General features: G+C 43.1%; 2 protein-coding genes across 41 annotated transcripts in view; both read left to right on the plus strand.

The window, feature by feature from the left end:
• Window positions 1–3927: 3927 nt before the first annotated feature.
• On the plus strand, window positions 3928–5046 carry LOC128078643 (basic proline-rich protein-like). Its single transcript, XM_052679031.1, has 2 exons — window positions 3928–4451; window positions 4584–5046. Exons 1-2 carry the CDS (start codon window positions 3928–3930, stop codon window positions 5044–5046), a joined length of 987 nt encoding a protein of 328 aa, XP_052534991.1.
• SLMAP (sarcolemma associated protein) overlaps window positions 5003–16651 on the plus strand; it is a 75616-nt gene continuing 63967 nt past the window's right edge. For all 40 annotated transcript variants that reach the window (XM_052679114.1, XM_052679113.1, XM_052679133.1 and 37 more), the window contains exon 1: window positions 5003–5874. In XM_052679114.1, the coding sequence (XP_052535074.1) occupies window positions 5677–5874 (198 nt within the window). In that variant the 5' untranslated portion in view covers window positions 5003–5676. The remainder of the gene's footprint in view (window positions 5875–16651) is intronic.

Here is a 16651-nt window from a genome sequence, read left to right on the forward strand (position 1 = left end):
ACGAGTATAGACCTAAGCAGGACAAGTCCAAGCCATTCAGCATTTGAGTTTATCTTGCTTTCTCCCATCCTTTTTCAACTACGACTGCTGTCTCTACTGCTCTATCCCATCTCCCAGCAGGATGCTTTCCATCACATAGCAGCACAGGCTGTGCTGGTTGCCCAATTCCCATCAGCTTCAGCAGGCAGTGACTGAGCAGACTGTGCCTTTCCACTGAACAGCCCCAAAGAACTGGATAAACATCTCCCCATCACCTCACCGCCCCCCCTGCCTTCAGATCGTAATTTAAAGCCATACTTAATTTGTACTGGAAAACAAGGCCTAATAAAATGCACTTACATACAAAGAAATAGCAGTTTGTTTATAACATTTTTTTCTTATTTTTCAAACAACCTATGTTACCAATAGCTTTATTGATAGCATTATTGATGTTATATACTGTAAGATATGCTTTTGAACAGCAGTTGCAGAGACTGAAGGAGGAGCCTCGTAAACTTATACAACTATTCTGTGACCACTGCAGCTGGAAGCAAAGATCAGCAGTCAGATTCTTTTCACTCACACAGCAGTGTGACCACCCCGAATCTTTGACAAAAGCTGTTCACACACAGCGCTTCAAACACTGAGCAGCAAAGTTCGCAGGCAAAACTAAAAGGTAAATTAGCTCTTAGATATATCCCAGGCTTTGTTTTTCCAAAGGTCTTTATTTAGGATAATTTGGCTCTTTATTAACACAATCACGAAATAGCAAGTAAGCTATTAGCTAATACCTGTTGTTATTTTCCAGTACAGATCATTGAGAGAGGTCATTCTTGCTCCATTTACTTCTCATGCAATAACAGAAATACACTGCTAGAGGAAACATTTGCAGAAAGCACACATACGCATTCAGCAGCTCCTACAAACAACACACAGCTGAAAATTCCAATAGGATTATTGCTGTACTGATGTGCTGAAACGACGCCATTCAGTGCTGCGGCTGTCCAAAGATGCTCGCTATCATGCACACTCAGAATATTGTACACTTTATTGAGAACCACAAGCAGTATATTTTAACAAACTGCCCAGAGAATCACCACGTTGTCACAGCATTATCACCATTCCTTGTTCAACTTATTTTGTGAGACCACTTGTCCCATTCAAGAATAATGTATTTTCAGTCACTGCACCTAAAAAGCAACTACAGATCAGCAAACTGAGTGTGAGCCAGCCTGTCTTCCCCCAGCCCTCTAGCGGACAAGAAGTGATTGCTATGAACTTTGGCACCATAGCCTGTTACCATCCAAACCGACACATTCACAAGAATCTACTGCTCTGAAACGATTTGTCACTTTTTTACAGTTCTGCTTAATTCTGCTGCTTCTGAGGAAGCTTCCTTGGCAAAATGCGTCACATTGGGATGTGGATACAAGTCCAAACTTTGCTTTATGTTCCCATTTTGCCCTACATGACAGTAAATGCCTTTATAGACAGTCATGTTTTAAAGATTGGTACGGCTGCAGATAGTGCAATTACCCACACAATTTGTTGTGCTCCTGGAAATCAATGAAAAACCAATTTAGTAAACTGCTGATGTTCCAGGGATGAGAAATTCAATAGAAAACTGCACACCTTCAACTTTTTTTTAAATTGTGCTTTCATTTTCAATTTGCATCTTACTGTTTACACTGCAAACGGAACTTCTTTCACACAGCACACCTCATTCCTTCCACACCTAACAGCTTATCTTGAGTCAAGACTTCCCACCAAGCAATTATTTCACAACAACACCTCAATAAGAACTGTAACCTAACAATGTTTTGGTAGCCCTCTAGATCACCATTACACGATATTCAGAAATATGAACGGAGTTGTCCATAATGATGCTCACTGTTCTCCTCCTTTAGGAGTCACAGTTAATTCAGAACTCTGAGCAAGCACCCTTCAACAGAAGATCTTATTTTTCAGTAAGTCATCAGAACTAAAGGATTTTTCCTTCAAGCTCATACACTCAATCCAAAATCCAGATGTTTGGCAGGTGTGTGCAGAAGTTCAAACTCACGTTTCTGAAACAAACACCAGTTCTTTTGGGGACAAATACAAGTCACCTCCCTTCCATTTCCCTTATCCAAGATGGCTATAGAGCAGGCTGTTCTGCCCTCAGTTACGATGGCTATCATTACATTTCATGGACTTCCTGCCCATTAACCAAGCGGCATCTTGCTGCCCTTACCTAACATGGCCGCCACAGCTACTGCCCCTCTGCATTTTACGCCAAACACTGGTTTGCAGAAGAGAAGCACATGCTTACAGGTCTTCCTTACTCCTGCAGAGTGCAGTGCATGAGCACTTGGTACTTAACTGTTTTCATCCACCTGTTCCCTTCCACAGTTCAAAGATGGGCAGTACCTGATAAGCATCAAAGACTTCATAAAACACCCAAGTGACAGTTCGTATCTTCAATCCAGAATGAAACCATCTTTGTACTTTAACTTATGTATGAGCCTGTACCTAAGTTCTGAGCTCATTAGACAATTTGAAATAGCAGTACAAGAGTCTGAAAGAGATCTATATCCATCCAACTTCCCTGGGAGCCGTCAGTCATGCAGAGGAGGGCTCAGGTTAGGGCCCCTGATGAAAACAGGCAGAACTCTGCTGTTCACTGAGGCACCTGGCAGCACCAAAGGCACTGAGCAGTTGGCATGTGCCATTGGATGCCCCCTGGGGTCGTCATAATGGGATCTCTCTGAGGGACTGAAGAAGTTCAGGATATCATAATATATGTGACAGGGTCTTAGAGTTTAAAGGACATGTAAACTTAGGATACTCTTTTATTCAACTGGTCACAAAAGACCTTAAGATACTGTACAGATAATGCAGTGTGAAACACATTTGCTTCTCAATAATCGGACCTGCAAAAATATAAATACTTAGAGAGAATGTTAGTTAAATGCATCCACTGCTCAGCTGTTTACCTTTACTGCGACTCAGCTCTTTTCATTCTTACTCTCCCTAGATTCTAATGCTTCTTCTCCATCTTGAATTTGACTTTCAATTCCTTTCTCCATTAAACAGACATATAAAAACACAAGCCACACTCTCAAAAACATTATTTTCATTCCAACACCTACAGTAGCATTTGTTGCTGCTGCTTTTTATCCTTTTCCAATTCCAAATATTATCAATTATTTCTACTTCTGCTCTTTCCCTTGGGTGTAACTCCTGATGGACTTCATTTCTCTGCTTTCCCATCCTCCTTTTATGCTCCTTTTCTCCTTTTGATAAACTACGGCACCCCGCATGCTACAAACAAGAGATGTACCAAAATGCCACTCGTTCTAAAAACGAGTAAATTAGAAACACAGTTGTCACAGCTGTAACCTTTTACAGACTAGAAGACTCATGAAAGCTATGAAGCAATAGCTGGCTTTGCTTCCATGAATAGAGCTGAAAATTACTAATCAACAGTTCCAAAGTTTCCATGTATTGGTCTGCTTTTATCCTCAGATATCAGACTTATCTCTCCTCTTGGATTTCATTTCCTTGTTTCAAATTCAGACGTTATGGCCTGGTTTCACTTTTTTTTTTTTTTTTCTCCTTTGTATCATTGGAAGAACAGAGAACAAGGCTGCAACGCATCAAGCTTCCCCCCGACAACAAACAGAACGAAAAAAGAGGAAGAAAAAAATGAAGAAGACCCTGAGATCTTCCTGTAACCATTCCTTCTGATGCACTTTGCAGCCTTACCTCGAGCGCTGCCCATTTCTCACACTGCTGGCTGCCCTGCCTGGCCCGGCGCCACTTCTGCATCCCAGGGCTGCCGGGCCCCACGGAACACCTCCCCCTGATCCCAACCCCTCGGCACGAGGTAATTACAGCTCTGGCGCAGCTCCACCACGTCTCTCGTATCAAACAATCTCCGCTCGTTTGCTTTATACAGACTGACTCATGAACGAATCGGGACCGGAGAGCCCCGTTCCGCGCCGGCCACCGCGTGACCTTGAGAGAACGGCGGGCGCCGCCGCAGGCGCCAAGCAGAGGAGAGCGGGCGGAGCCGAGCAGCGCGCCGAGAGACGGCGCCCGCCGGGGCCCCGCTCCCCTCGCAGACCCGCCTCCCACCTGCAGGCAGCCCCGGCCGCGCCCTTTCGTGGCCGCCCCTCCTTCTCCTCCCCTTCGCGGCGGCCCGCCCGAACCCTCGCCCCGCCGCCCGCCCTCAGAGCCCCACGCCGCGCACCCGAAAGGCGGGCTTCCGCCCCGGCCACGGCTTCGCGCGGCGCAGCGCGCAGGTGCGGGAAGCGGGTTCGCGGCTGCGCAGAATCCCGCTCCGCGGCTGGGGGCGGCCGCCGCGCCTTCCCTATGATCGGGGCCCCGCTGAGGACGGCTCCGCCCTCCGACCCCCGCCCCTCCCCGGCAGCGCCGCGGCTGTTACGCCGGGTAGGTTTCCAGTCACTATGGCGGCCGCTGCGCCGAAGGTAAGGGAGGGAGCGGGGCTTCGCCGCGCCCCGCGGCTCCTTCGGGGCCGGGCGCCGCCGGGCCGGGGGGAGGTGCGCGGGGCCGCGCCGGGCGGGGAACGCGTCTGACCCGGCTTGTTTTCGGCTCCGCAGGTCGGAGGAAAGTTTTCGCGGTCGGCGGCTGCTTGAGAGGCAGAGCTACCGAGCGGGCCCGGCCGCCGGGCCCTCTCACAGCGCCGGGCCCGAAGGAGCCGCGCTCGGCGGGCGGAGGAGGCTCTGTGCGGCCCCCCGTGAGCGGCCACCTGCGGAGGGGCTGAGCGGAGCCGCGCGTCCACCCCCCCCCCCCCCGACTCCCCGCCCGGAGCGCCGCTCCCCGCGCCGGTGGCTTCGGAGGCGCTTCTCGGAGCTGCCCTGCGACCCCTACCCGCCGGCGGCGACCCGGAGACGCAGCGAGCTGACGGCGCGCCCGGGGCCCAGCGAGCCGCCCGCCGGCCTGGCCCTGAGAGAGGAGACGCGAGCTTCTCCGTGCCTCGGCGAGCTCCGAGCGGCCACGCGGGGCCGTAGGGCGCTTGGGCTTTATCTGCGGTCGGGGAGGAAAGCGGTGTTTCTCCGGTAGCCCGGCCCGAGGAGCGCCCGTCCGCTTTAATGCGCGAAGATGGTGAGATGCGGACTGCCCTGTGACGCGACCCGGTCCCCGCTGCGGAGTGCGGGCTCTGCGGCCGTCTTCCTGCTCACTGCGCTCTGAGGGAGGACGCCGTTCCTTTTCCCCCTTCCATAAACCTCTCCTTGCTTCCATGGTGCGGTGGTCAGCGTTGTTTACGGAAGGGGGAAAACAAGGGAGGCAGTTGAGGTCCCAAACAAAAGTATTTGTATGACTCATCCGCCTGGATTTAAGACGTTCTCTCCTTCTGTCGAGGAGCCTTTCCTTCTCTCTGAAGAAATCAGATGCTTGTTCCTGTTCTTCCAGAGGAGGATGGATTGAAAGTGGTACGTTTTAGACATTTTCTGGGCCACCGCTGATGTTGTTAAGAGACATAATGGGGCTTTTTCACTGGATTATTGCCAGAATTAGTTTACACACTGAAACAATGAGTTGTTAGGCCTCTTGTATGCGATAATGTTTGTCGTGCTTTAATGTAAACTTGCTGTGGAGGTTTGGCTTAAAAATTGTGGAGGACGATCTGCATCTGCATCAGAAGAGGTTCTCTTCGTCTCTGGTTCGTGTGGCAACTCCAATCTGTCCTCGATGCCTTCAGCCTTGGCCATCTTCACCTGCCGCCCCAACTCCCATCCGTTTCAGGAGCGTCATGTCTACCTGGATGAGCCCGTCAAGATCGGCCGCTCTGTGGCTCGCTGCCGGCCAGCTCAGAATAATGCGACTTTTGACTGTAAGGTGCTGTCCAGGAACCATGCACTTGTCTGGTTTGATCACAAGACAGGCAAGGTAAGATGTTTTGCTTGCTTTATTTAAAAATAGTAAACTTATTTATTTTAACAAGTCCCCAGATGTTGCAGATCGCTTTCATTTCACTGCAGTAAATATGGCTGTGTGTGGAAGGATTGTGTTGTAGCTAGTGATTAATTATCTAATAAGTTGATAATTTCTTACCAAGCAGAAACTCAGCTTGTTCTTAAAGGTACTTAACGCTAGCAGTAATGATAACTGGAGTGATTTTGAGGTAATTACAAATCTGAAAGCGCAGACTTGTGTGAATGATGTGGTGCAATATTTTTTTTTTTTTTCAAATATAGAGAAATGATTGTCTGAGCATATAAATAAAGCCCATTGTGAGGAGCTATCAGAAAGCAGGTTTAAAAGCATGCTGGGTTTGTGTGGCACTCTTCCTACATTCTTGAAATCATATATAGCTTGTCTTGTTTGGATCCGGTAGATAGTGGGGATGTAGCAGAGGCATACAAGGTATTTTCTCATTGCTAGTGGAAATGGTATTAAAATACATTCAGTGTTGTATTAACCTGCCACCGTTTGCCTCAGAAGGGCAGTAGCTGTGTTGTTATGTGAAATACACGGGCTCTGTAGTGCGTGCTTTGTCCACTAGGGTATGAACTGGGACAAGTAAAGCCATTTTACTTAATAACTGTGAAGTTAATTTTAAATTTCAGCAAGAAGAGGACGAAGTGCAGATTTCAGTTGCTCAGCACTGTTATTTTCTTCCAAATGTGTTGATGTTACAGCCTGAAACTCCACCTGCTACGAATTAGCTCCTTTTTTAGCTTCCCTGCATTGCCCTTCTGTGAAATGTGGTCAGGGTAGCTCTTGATTTTAGGAATAATGAAGCCAGTAATTAATGCTGTGTTTTTTAGTAGTGTGACACAGCATGAAGAGCAGTAGAACAAAGTTCTTAAACCTTCCATTGTTAGCTATCCCCTGTTATGCAACACCTGGGCATGATGGGACAAGACAAGCGTTTAATTTCTTGAGGCTGGGTTATGGCATGGCTTTCAAGTTACTCACATGTAATTGTGTGAACTGCTATCTGTGATTCATTAAAAATATTGTTTTGGCTCTATAGTGTTTATGATATGCATTCTTAAGAACTCTTAAGAACTTAGGTGTGTGAAATATAGCTATTTTTAGTGTAAGCTTAGTTTCTAACCATTTTTTGACTCAGAGTAAAAGGTTTTACTTTATTGTACTGGTTTTAAATTTGAAAGTATTGTACATACAGCTTTCTATTGATTTATAAGCATTTTAAGACCCTCATGTGCCCTGTGATGGCTATAATTACTCCAGGTATATTAAAGGTGGTTTAATTTGAGAAAACATGGAGTGTTGAGCAAACCTGCTAACTCACAGAAGAGCTCAAAAGAGACCTAGATGTTGTTTAGTGATCTTCTTAAATTTTTAGTTTGCTTTGGCTCCTCTAACACATGTCAAAAATGATATGCTTATTCCCTTTATCTTTAGCTGATCTAAAATAGCAACTCGGTAGTAGTAAATAAGATGGCAACATGTGATAGCTCTTGAAATACCATCATGTGAGAAGTTGATGGGGGAATCTTGATGAAAATTGCGCAAATGAGTATCTGGATCAGTAGCCATAGTGATAACTAAATAAAGAGTGGGGTTTCAGATGATGCACAGGGATGTATTGCTGTTCGTTTTACATGTCGGAGCATTGCAAAAGGCAGGAAGAATTGATAAAGCAGAACACAGAGTTTTGGATTCCGTTTGGTTCATGGCAACAGTGGTGAATTTTGGGAGAACGGAGGTGAGGGGGATGGGAAATGCAATGAAAGAGAATATGAAGTGCTCCTGGGAAAAGGTGGGTGATGGTAAATGCGATCTTCATCTTGAATCACAAAAGCTGCTTAAAATGCTGTGGTGTTTTAAATGAATAAACAAAAACATAAATTATGCCAGAATATTTGCATGCAGGAATGTTTATTACCATTGTTTACAGAACTTCTACATATACCTCATGTAGGAATGTGTCATTACCCTATCAATGATATATATTTGGATCTGCGTGAGTTGTTTTTGCTGTAGCAGTTGTAAACATTTCTTAGAAGCTTATCAATAAGACTCTTACCAATTTTGCTTTTTTGAGAGATAAGACCTTGAAATGTTAACTTAATAACAAAGAGGAATCCTTGAGAAATGTAAAAATAGTTCATGAATCATCTGGGGCCAGGCGCTGGTAAGCGGTGTGCTTCGATGGCAATAGCAGATTCCTGCATTCCCTGTCTGTGCTCTCTGCTGCCTCTCAAGCCTCCTTTCTGCTGTGCTGCTGGTTTTTCCTTGAGGGTTTGGAGTCGTGTTTGTTTTGTTTTAGTGAATCATATGAATGGTCCTGTGTGTGCTACATAGTCTGTAAATAATTGTATCAGCATAATCTGTAGGGAAGAGTGAAAATTGGGGAGAGGGAGCATCAGTAAATATTGGCTAGAAAACTAGTTAGTAAACTTCTTGAGGCAGAGGCAACCTTAAGATGAAGCAAATTATATAAATACATTAATGTAGTTAATTATTGTGGGTTGAGACATGCCAGTGTTTATTTAGTGTAAGGGCAGTTCATATGTGCAACAAGCTGCCTGTACTGAGGAGATAATGCCTGTGTCACACCAGCATTATTAATGATAAAAGTGGGATGAGTCTTCGAGACATCAAGAAAACAATAATTAAAAATAGGTATTTAAAGTTGCATTTGTCTTTTGAAATGTTTCATGTAAACCTGACAACACATAAATGTGGAAGGAATGGAGGGGAAACTTGTACTCAGGTTTTTGATTGTTTTTGTGCTTAGTAGTGGATTTATAGAAAAACAGCATAACGTCTCTTCTTGCTTGTGTTTATAGAAGCAGTGTGATGTGTCCTTTAATCGTAGGTTTTTCACAGAGCAGGACAATTAGAATCTCAGGCTTAGGCTTGATTATTTATTATTAATTTATTTAGGATGGGGGGTGGTGGGGGCAGTAGTTACGGGTGAATGAATCTTTGTGAGAAAGGCCTGTAAGAGCAGTCACCAGGTACGTAGGAAGTGGATGCAGTGCTGAGCAAGCAGTGTTCTGAGAAGTGTGAATCAGAGCAGATGAAAGCATGCAGCGCTTCCTCAGCTTCTGTCACTGCAAAGGGCAGGAACTCTAAGTGCTTAATTGGGATAGTCTTAAACCTGATTTTCTTGTGGTGTATGTTATATGTATTTAATAAGCAAGTTGAGAACGTTTGATAGCTTGCATGTGACTTCTAGGCTGGAATGCTTGATAGGCTTTTGGCAGAAAAAAGTGGATTTCCTGCGTATTCAGACTTTAAAAAAAAAACATTTCTTGCTTAATCCAGTGCCTTAGGCTGATTAATGGGAGTGGCTTTCATAGCAGAGAATTCAACTGTATAGGAAATAAAGGATTGTTTTATACCAAAAGGACAATGAACTGTTGGCCATCTTTAACTGAAGAAAATTGCATAGGCACAAGTTTTCCTGGTAGAATGGCAGCTAACACTGCTGTTTTCATGTAATTTGGTGTGGGTAGTAATTGAGTTAAACAGGCTCGTGTTATCTTGGTTACAGGAGTGCTAATTAGTAGATTAAAGGCCAAATAGTCAATATGGTAGCAGATAAAATTCATTAAGGCAGTACTTCATGGCTTCTGGCCTTAAATTATGTGAAATAAAGGTGTGAAAGAGTGTTCCCTGTAGGGAGCACCATCTTCAAAGAAAACGAAAGAACCCCGACCCTAAAGGCACAGCCAGGGCTGTGCAGGTGGTTCAGCTGTGTGTTGGTGCCTGGGAAAATCTTGCAACAAGTTTTGGAACACATCTCTGGGCATGTGAAGGAGAAGGTGACTTGGTGACTTTGCAGGGCTAAATAATCTCTGGTGAGATGTCTTGTGTAGGTCCTGGTGTGCGTGGCAGAGCGACAGTGCTCAGCCGTGTGCCAGAGTAGTAAGAAAGGTAAGACTGGGTTGTAACCACTGGCTCTGCCCTTGTTGTTATCTCCCATAGTATTTTGTTAGGTCGTGTCTAGGGTCCTGCATCCAATTTACACGACCAACTGAGGAAATTCATTGGTAAACAAGTTGGAAGCTTGGTTGTTTTTTTTTTTCTTGTACATGGGATACCAGTATCTTGACTGTGCAAAAAAAAAAAAAAAAGGAATGGTGTTGTTCTCAGTGTTATGCCTGATGTTGTGTGGAGGTCACAAATTTGGCAAGGTTCAAGAAGTGTAGGGCAATTTTTCTGGACGTGGTGTTTGTACAGAAGTGTTTGGATAATTCTGTTTCATAAAACTTAGATGTGGAAACCGGCAGCTGGGTCTGTGGGGTTTTCATGAGAGATTGTTGCTGCTGTGTCCTGTAGAGATTCTCTATGATACTCTGCTCTGCTTGGCACTGATCTACGTAAGAGCTGCTTCATTTCTCGTGTTTCAGTAGCATTTCTTTAGGTAGGTGCTGCGTCTGCTGTTTATTTTCCTCTAATACCTCTTCATCTTTGTTACAATTGTTGTCTTTGAGAGCTGAACAGTGCTTTCACTATTTTCAGTGGTGCTTTCTGCTCACAGGCTGCAGTGTCTGTCGAGAGGCACTTTATCTTCCAGATGTTGTTTGTTCTGAGTGCCCTGCGAGACGGAGATGTTCCATAATGTTCCAAGGTTAAATTTTGCAGAGAGCGGCGAGATCAGCCAGTCCTCACAGATACACATTAATATTTTTATGCAAGTGATGATCGCCCTGAATGATCTACCCAGTTTTATGCTGGCATGCTGTAAGGCCGGCACGGGGCGGGCAGCTGCGTTTGGGCAAACGACACCAAACTGCTGGTAGCAGAGTGCGGTGCAGAAGGGCGGCCGGCCATTTAGCGCCGAGGTGAGCGGCTGCCGAAAGGATTTCCCTGCAGTGATACCATCGAGAGCCAGTGCTGCAGAGCTAATATTGTAATTCTTGGAGCTGATCCATTGCAGTCATGGTACATCTGTGCTGTGCCAGGAACACCAACACATCGATTAGGTTTTAAAAACAAACAAAAATCCCTTTTGTATTTGAAATGAATTTTTACAAACCTCAAATGAATTACGTTACTTAGCAGCGATAAAGGCTGGTTAATGTGTTTTCCTTAGGCCTCCAGTGGCGTGGTTTGGGTTCGCTCCTGGTCCCATGCTTACAAATGTAAGACTTTGCTTCTTAAACCACTTTGATTAAATACATTTTTTAAAGTTTTAATTTGAAAAACTTGCGTGTGTTGTTTGCAGTGATCCATTCATCTTTAGCAGGCAGACTTATTTGGCATTGGGAAAATACTTTTGGTTTGTCCTTGCCCTCTAATTTTTTCTTACTGAGCTTGAGAAGTTTAGGTTGCTTCACTGTCTAATGAAAGTAATTGAAATCAACTCTAAGTGGCACAGCTGGACTCTGCTGTCCCACATGGCTACTAAATTATGTGGTTGTCCATGGGTTTGTTTGTTTACTGGTCAGATCAATAATTGCTTTCTGTTGGTACTTCTAACATGCTGTGTTTGGACTCAGCATGACTGAAGCTTAGTGAAGTCCTACTGTGGCAAATCGTTGGTGTTCTCAACTTGTCTGTCTTCTCAGAGGTATTTGTTCTTGTAGTAGGACCAATGGAGGAAGGCTGGCAGAAATCAAGCATAGGCAAGCCTTTTTTGTCTGGTTTGCAACTGGGAACCTCAGGTAGAAAGGTAGAGAGGTCTGTAATTCCATAAACCCCTGCAAGAGCATCTATCTGCCTGCCACAGAGCAGTAAGATGGCTGTGGTGGAGCCAGATGTCGACCAGATTCAATTTTTGTGTTGTGTTGCACCAGGCACGCACACTGGATTAAGCAATGTCCCAGAGTTTACTTCACTCTTGAAGAAACTGAACTTCCAGCAGCCTTATGGTAGAAAAAGTCCAAAATGCTGAATTAACACTGGTTGAGTGACAAAGCACGGTGAACACTAGCAGTAGGACAACATTTGCAAAATGTAAAAATTGATTATCCTTGGCAAATCCCAGTGCTTCTTATAGGTAAGGGCATGAAGAACTTACAGTATCTTTGCCAAGCCAAGTTGTGTGCTGGTTAATAGTTCAGTTCTGTTTGTTCTCTTTGTTACTGTAATGTCTCTTCCATAAGAAAGAAAATGAATGCAAGAGCTGAAGATATAAAAGTTGTGGATGTTTGTGGTGTATTTAAAGGAAAGAATAGAAATGCCCATGTTTCAAATCAGAGAAGAAAACCTTTATTAGAGGCCAAATAAATATTTGTACTGCGTATTTGGAAGGCATTGGGTACTGGCTGCGATGTGCGTGTACCACTGGTGTCACCTGGAATGGCATTTTATTTTCTCAGCTGGCACTTTGTGGAGTTGGTCCTTTTCTGGATATTGAGCAAGATTAAGTTTACGTACAGATTTTCTAAAAATGTGATGCATTTTCAATGATGAAATATTATTAATACACTCTAAAAGGTTTTCGTTTCTTGCCCCTCTGCAGAAAAGCAGATTTTGATGACTTGTTTTCTATTATTGAATTGCTTTTTCTTGCCGTGTCATACTTAACAGTAAGGGTAGAAGCCAAATCTCCTGGCTGTGCAAAGCTGGGATTTTTGCTTCTGTTTGCCTTTTAAATTTCTGGTGACTTTCCCCATAATTTCTGGTGCAATTAATTGACAGCTCCTGATTTGGCTGTTGGCTATAATAGGTGAATGAACTTAAGGTTTGTAGCATTGTAAATCATTTCTGGCAGTGCTATTACTTGCAATTTCATTCTAGCATTTCTACATTTAGATTTATTTTTTCCAACTGCTAGAAAAATATGGTTTTTCATGAAGATTAATGAATTATTTGCAATTCTTCCTATTCTAAATTTTGTTTGGGGGAGGAAAGTCAAGTTTTTTTAATATTTGTATGTGAAAGAATCCATTCTGCAGACAAGCTGTTCTAGTCTTTGATCTTGATAGGTAGTGTGGCCCCTTGTTATTTTCTCGCTATCATTACAGGGACTCCATTTGCTAAATGACAGAGGGATTTTAAGGCTAGCTGGAATTAGTATAACCACATATTATCAAGGGGCAAACTATGAATTTGTTGAAATGTTTTTTGTTTCTATGGATTCCGGGGCTGTAAGTCATTGTGCAAAGTTAGGACAGCATCTGCTTTGAAGGAAGTTACAGTTCTGTGAATGACCACCACTGAATTGTGTGGCAAGGACGCATTGTCACAGGGCAAGTGATGCTGGAAGTCACCTCGCCCAATCCTGAGCTCCAAGGTAGGACCGTGGACGTGGGGTAGAATTTAAGGTATAGAATTTAATCTGTAGCTACTTTGATCAAAATGATTTCTGAGGACAGAATCCAGTGCTTGCTAGGTAGGCTGTTACTCTGTGTTGCTGTTGTCTCAATTCATGTATGTTCTGAAGGTCTAGAACTTCAGTGCATCTGTACCATTCCCAGCAGAATGTGTCAGGTAGAGATTTTCTTGTTAGAAAAGCAGTTCCAGATAAAAGACGATGTAGTAATGCTCCTAGTTCCATAGGGCTGGAAATAACACTTTCACTTACAGCTCTCAACCACGACTTCCTTTTTAAAAGCTCAAAGAGGAAATTGGTATTTTAAATCTTCCTCTTTGAGAACTTTTCCTCGACTGCGTATTCCAGAGTTTCTGGAAGAGGCAGGAATAGAAATCATCATAGATAGAGAATATCTGGTTTTGGAATCTGTGTAATTAGCTGACAAAAGGTAACGCTACAACTGTGCTGTTGAAACAGGACTTTTGGTAGGACTATCAATATCGTTTGTAACCCTGTGCCAGTGGACAGAGACCTGTCTGGTGGGAAGGAGGATCTCATAGGCTGCTGTTATGTTAGCATAGAAACACGTGGGTTTCTAAGTCTCTTTGGCTGCTCTATAGCATTGGCCTTATTTTTAGTTAAGTTCGTAAGTCTGATTTTTAATTAGAAAATTGAGGCTGTGTCTGCTGCATTTGGGTAGGATTTTAACTTATACACAGATGGAAGGGGAAATGCTTTTGGTGTTTTGTGTTGTGTTGACTTATAATAACAACTTTTAAAACTTGTATTCTATTTTGGTACCTGTGGACTGAACATCTCCTGAAGTCAGTACACGTTATACAACATATCTTATTGCACAGCACTGCCTTTAGTATAGATCTGCCTTTTAGCTGTAGGTTCACTTAGTCTGACCCAACGTTTCAGAAATGGGCTTGAGAGGCATTAGTTTGATTAAAACAAAAAAGAAATTGAAGAAAGAATCCAAAAAAAAAAAAAAAAAAAGAATCCTCCTGCAACCGACCAACCAAAACATAACCTGCCCTTATGCAGCTGTCCTGGTTTCTTTGAGCTACTTAATCAGATTGCATTCCTGCATGTTCTTCTAGACATCATTGCTTCATAGCACAGAGTAAATGTGCCTGAACTCCAACAGTCCTGTATGCTGATGTGCAGATAGGTGGGGTTATTTGGTCTCCCCTGGTTGATCAGATGAAAATGCATTTGATTTTCTTTTCCATTTCTTGCAAAGCTTTATTTTGAGTCTTCCCAGGGTAGATGTTGGATGACTTTTAGATGGTGATGTAAGTTTTATGATGTAATCTTACAGAATCTTGATGACTAGTCTTTCTTGTGAGATCTGTAACTTGTACTCTTTGATGTATTTTGTAATTTAAACTTGTTGAACATATTTTCATTTATATTGCAGTTTTGTTTTCAAAAGATTTACAGAAATAATTGCTTTTTAGTATCGTCTATAAACCTATAATGAGGATGTAGTTTTGAGTCTAATGTTAAGGGAACTGTAATCTTGTTACATTATTTCAGTGATCTGTCTGCTGGTGTCATGCCTCAACCTAAATTAAGTCTAAAAAGTATGTTACATAATGCTGCTTTAAATATTGCTTTAGACGGCTCTTCTATAGGTGAGAAAAGCTGAGTGGAAACTATATTGTCTCCCAAACATTTGTGGTCAACAGAAAGATTTGAGAAATAGTAACTGCTTGTTAGTACTTGTGGATAAAAGGATTTTATTCCATCGTTGGGTTCATGCTGAGGTTTCCCAAATACTCTTTTTCTTGAGGTGGTTGTGGTTGAAGACCAAGTCCTAGCTGTGCTAGATGAAAGTGCTGCATAGCTGTTGACAGTGCTCAATGTTCCTGTGATATTTTAGTGATCTCAAACTGAAGTACTGAAGTTATGTGCACTCAACAGGAAGCTCTTGCTTTTTATCATTCTTGATGATGTCTCACTTGGGTGGAAGAAAAGAATGTAGGTAAGAGATGAGCACAGAATGAGAGGAGTTGTGGATGCAGTGCATTCACTCACACAGCTGCCTGGAGTGCCGGTCCCTGAGTTGTGTCAGTGGGCTTGTTTAATTACTGTAGCAAGTTCTTTTGTTTAATGCATGTGCTACATGGACTCTAGCTGGTGGAGAGACCCAGTTCTCCTGATGGAGCAATTTTTGAGCAATTGAAAGTGTCAGCTGCGCTGGAGTTTTACTTTTTTAATGCAGCGTTTGAGGTATGAGTTCTGTTTGTTGGCAGCAAAGGGAGGAGAAAGTTTATCTGCTTTGAAGAAGAAGCCTTTGGAAAGAGCTCTGTGACCTTGCTCGAGGATGAGCTCCAGTGGGAGGGATGCCTTGTATATTTATTCTATATAACCAGAAGCATGAAGTCAGAGTGCAGCTGCTTTAAAGTGCAGAGTGCTCAGATGCCTGCCTACCCTTGAGGCGTAGTAAGGGCATTATCATTTAAATGCCTAAATTACAATAATTAACATTGTTGCTTAATGTGCTAAGGGTGTACTGGGCCAGATTTAAGGGTTTTGAAAATACTGTCATTTAAGTACTTTAGTTGATTGTTTTTCTTAAGTATAATGACTTCAAGGCCTGAAAAATAGACGTGAAGTATTGCTTTTTCCTAAGTAAACTATTAAACATTTTTCAGATGTTCTGGTATTATTTGGGCAAAATCTAAACATGTCCTATAGCAGGAAGCTTGTATGTCTTGCTGTTTTTCTGCAGTGCTAATGAGAAATTAGATAACGCAGGCTGTGGTAGAACATGGCTCTTTCTTACCTTCTGCAAAACTCAGCATTGCCATTTAGAGAGGAATCATGCTTCTTAGTTTCTAGTTCTATTGTCTAACAGGATTTTGGTCCAGATCAAGAAGCATTTTCTTCAGTGTATATTTTGTAGCTCCTTTCACAAAGCAGCTAAAACTAACAATTTGAAATAAAACCTGGTAACATATTCTATCTACATCATTCAATGAAAATACCATTCAGAAAGTCTAAGGTTACTGAACCTGCGGAGTTTGTTGGTAACTCATTTAGTGCAAGGTGTCTGTGGCAGTGTTGGGGAAGGTCTGGTAAAGTGACAGGCAGAGTCAAATGGAGTAGGCAACAAAAAAAGCACCACTGAATGGCAGCATTGCAGCAGAGCGAGCCTTGTTGCATTTACCTGATCTTCTTGTAGCTGTGAGAGCCTCAGTTAGCTTGGGAGTTCTCCTGGTGGTGTGCGGGGTGGATGGTGGTGGTTGTTTATGTTTGTTCAGGTAGCAACCTCATTTTATTTGTAATACAAGCATATAGCCATTTAAACCAATTACAGTACCATATGCAGTTTCAGTTTGTGGACTTGCTTAAAGTTTCCCTTCAGTTTTTCTATTGAGATGACAAAAAAAAAAAAAGTTCTGCAAAATACTGATACTTAGTAAAGTGTGTAACAAAATTGAAGAAATGAGAATAAATCTATATTGG

The sequence above is a fragment of the Tympanuchus pallidicinctus genome, unplaced genomic scaffold (assembly GCF_026119805.1).
Source record: "Tympanuchus pallidicinctus isolate F22 unplaced genomic scaffold, pur_lepc_1.0 scaffold17, whole genome shotgun sequence".
Taxonomy (NCBI): domain Eukaryota; kingdom Metazoa; phylum Chordata; class Aves; order Galliformes; family Phasianidae; genus Tympanuchus; species Tympanuchus pallidicinctus.

What these genes read in the sequence shown, in the direction of transcription:
- LOC128078643 (XM_052679031.1), top strand. Translation starts at nt 3,928, where the DNA reads ATGAACGAATCGGGACCGGAGAGCCCCGTTCCGCGCCGGCCACCGCGT. An exon ending in TGGCGGCCGCTGCGCCGAAG is followed by an intron (nt 4,452 to 4,583) that starts GTAAGGGAGGGA and finishes TCGGCTCCGCAG; the next exon opens with GTCGGAGGAAAGTTTTCGCG.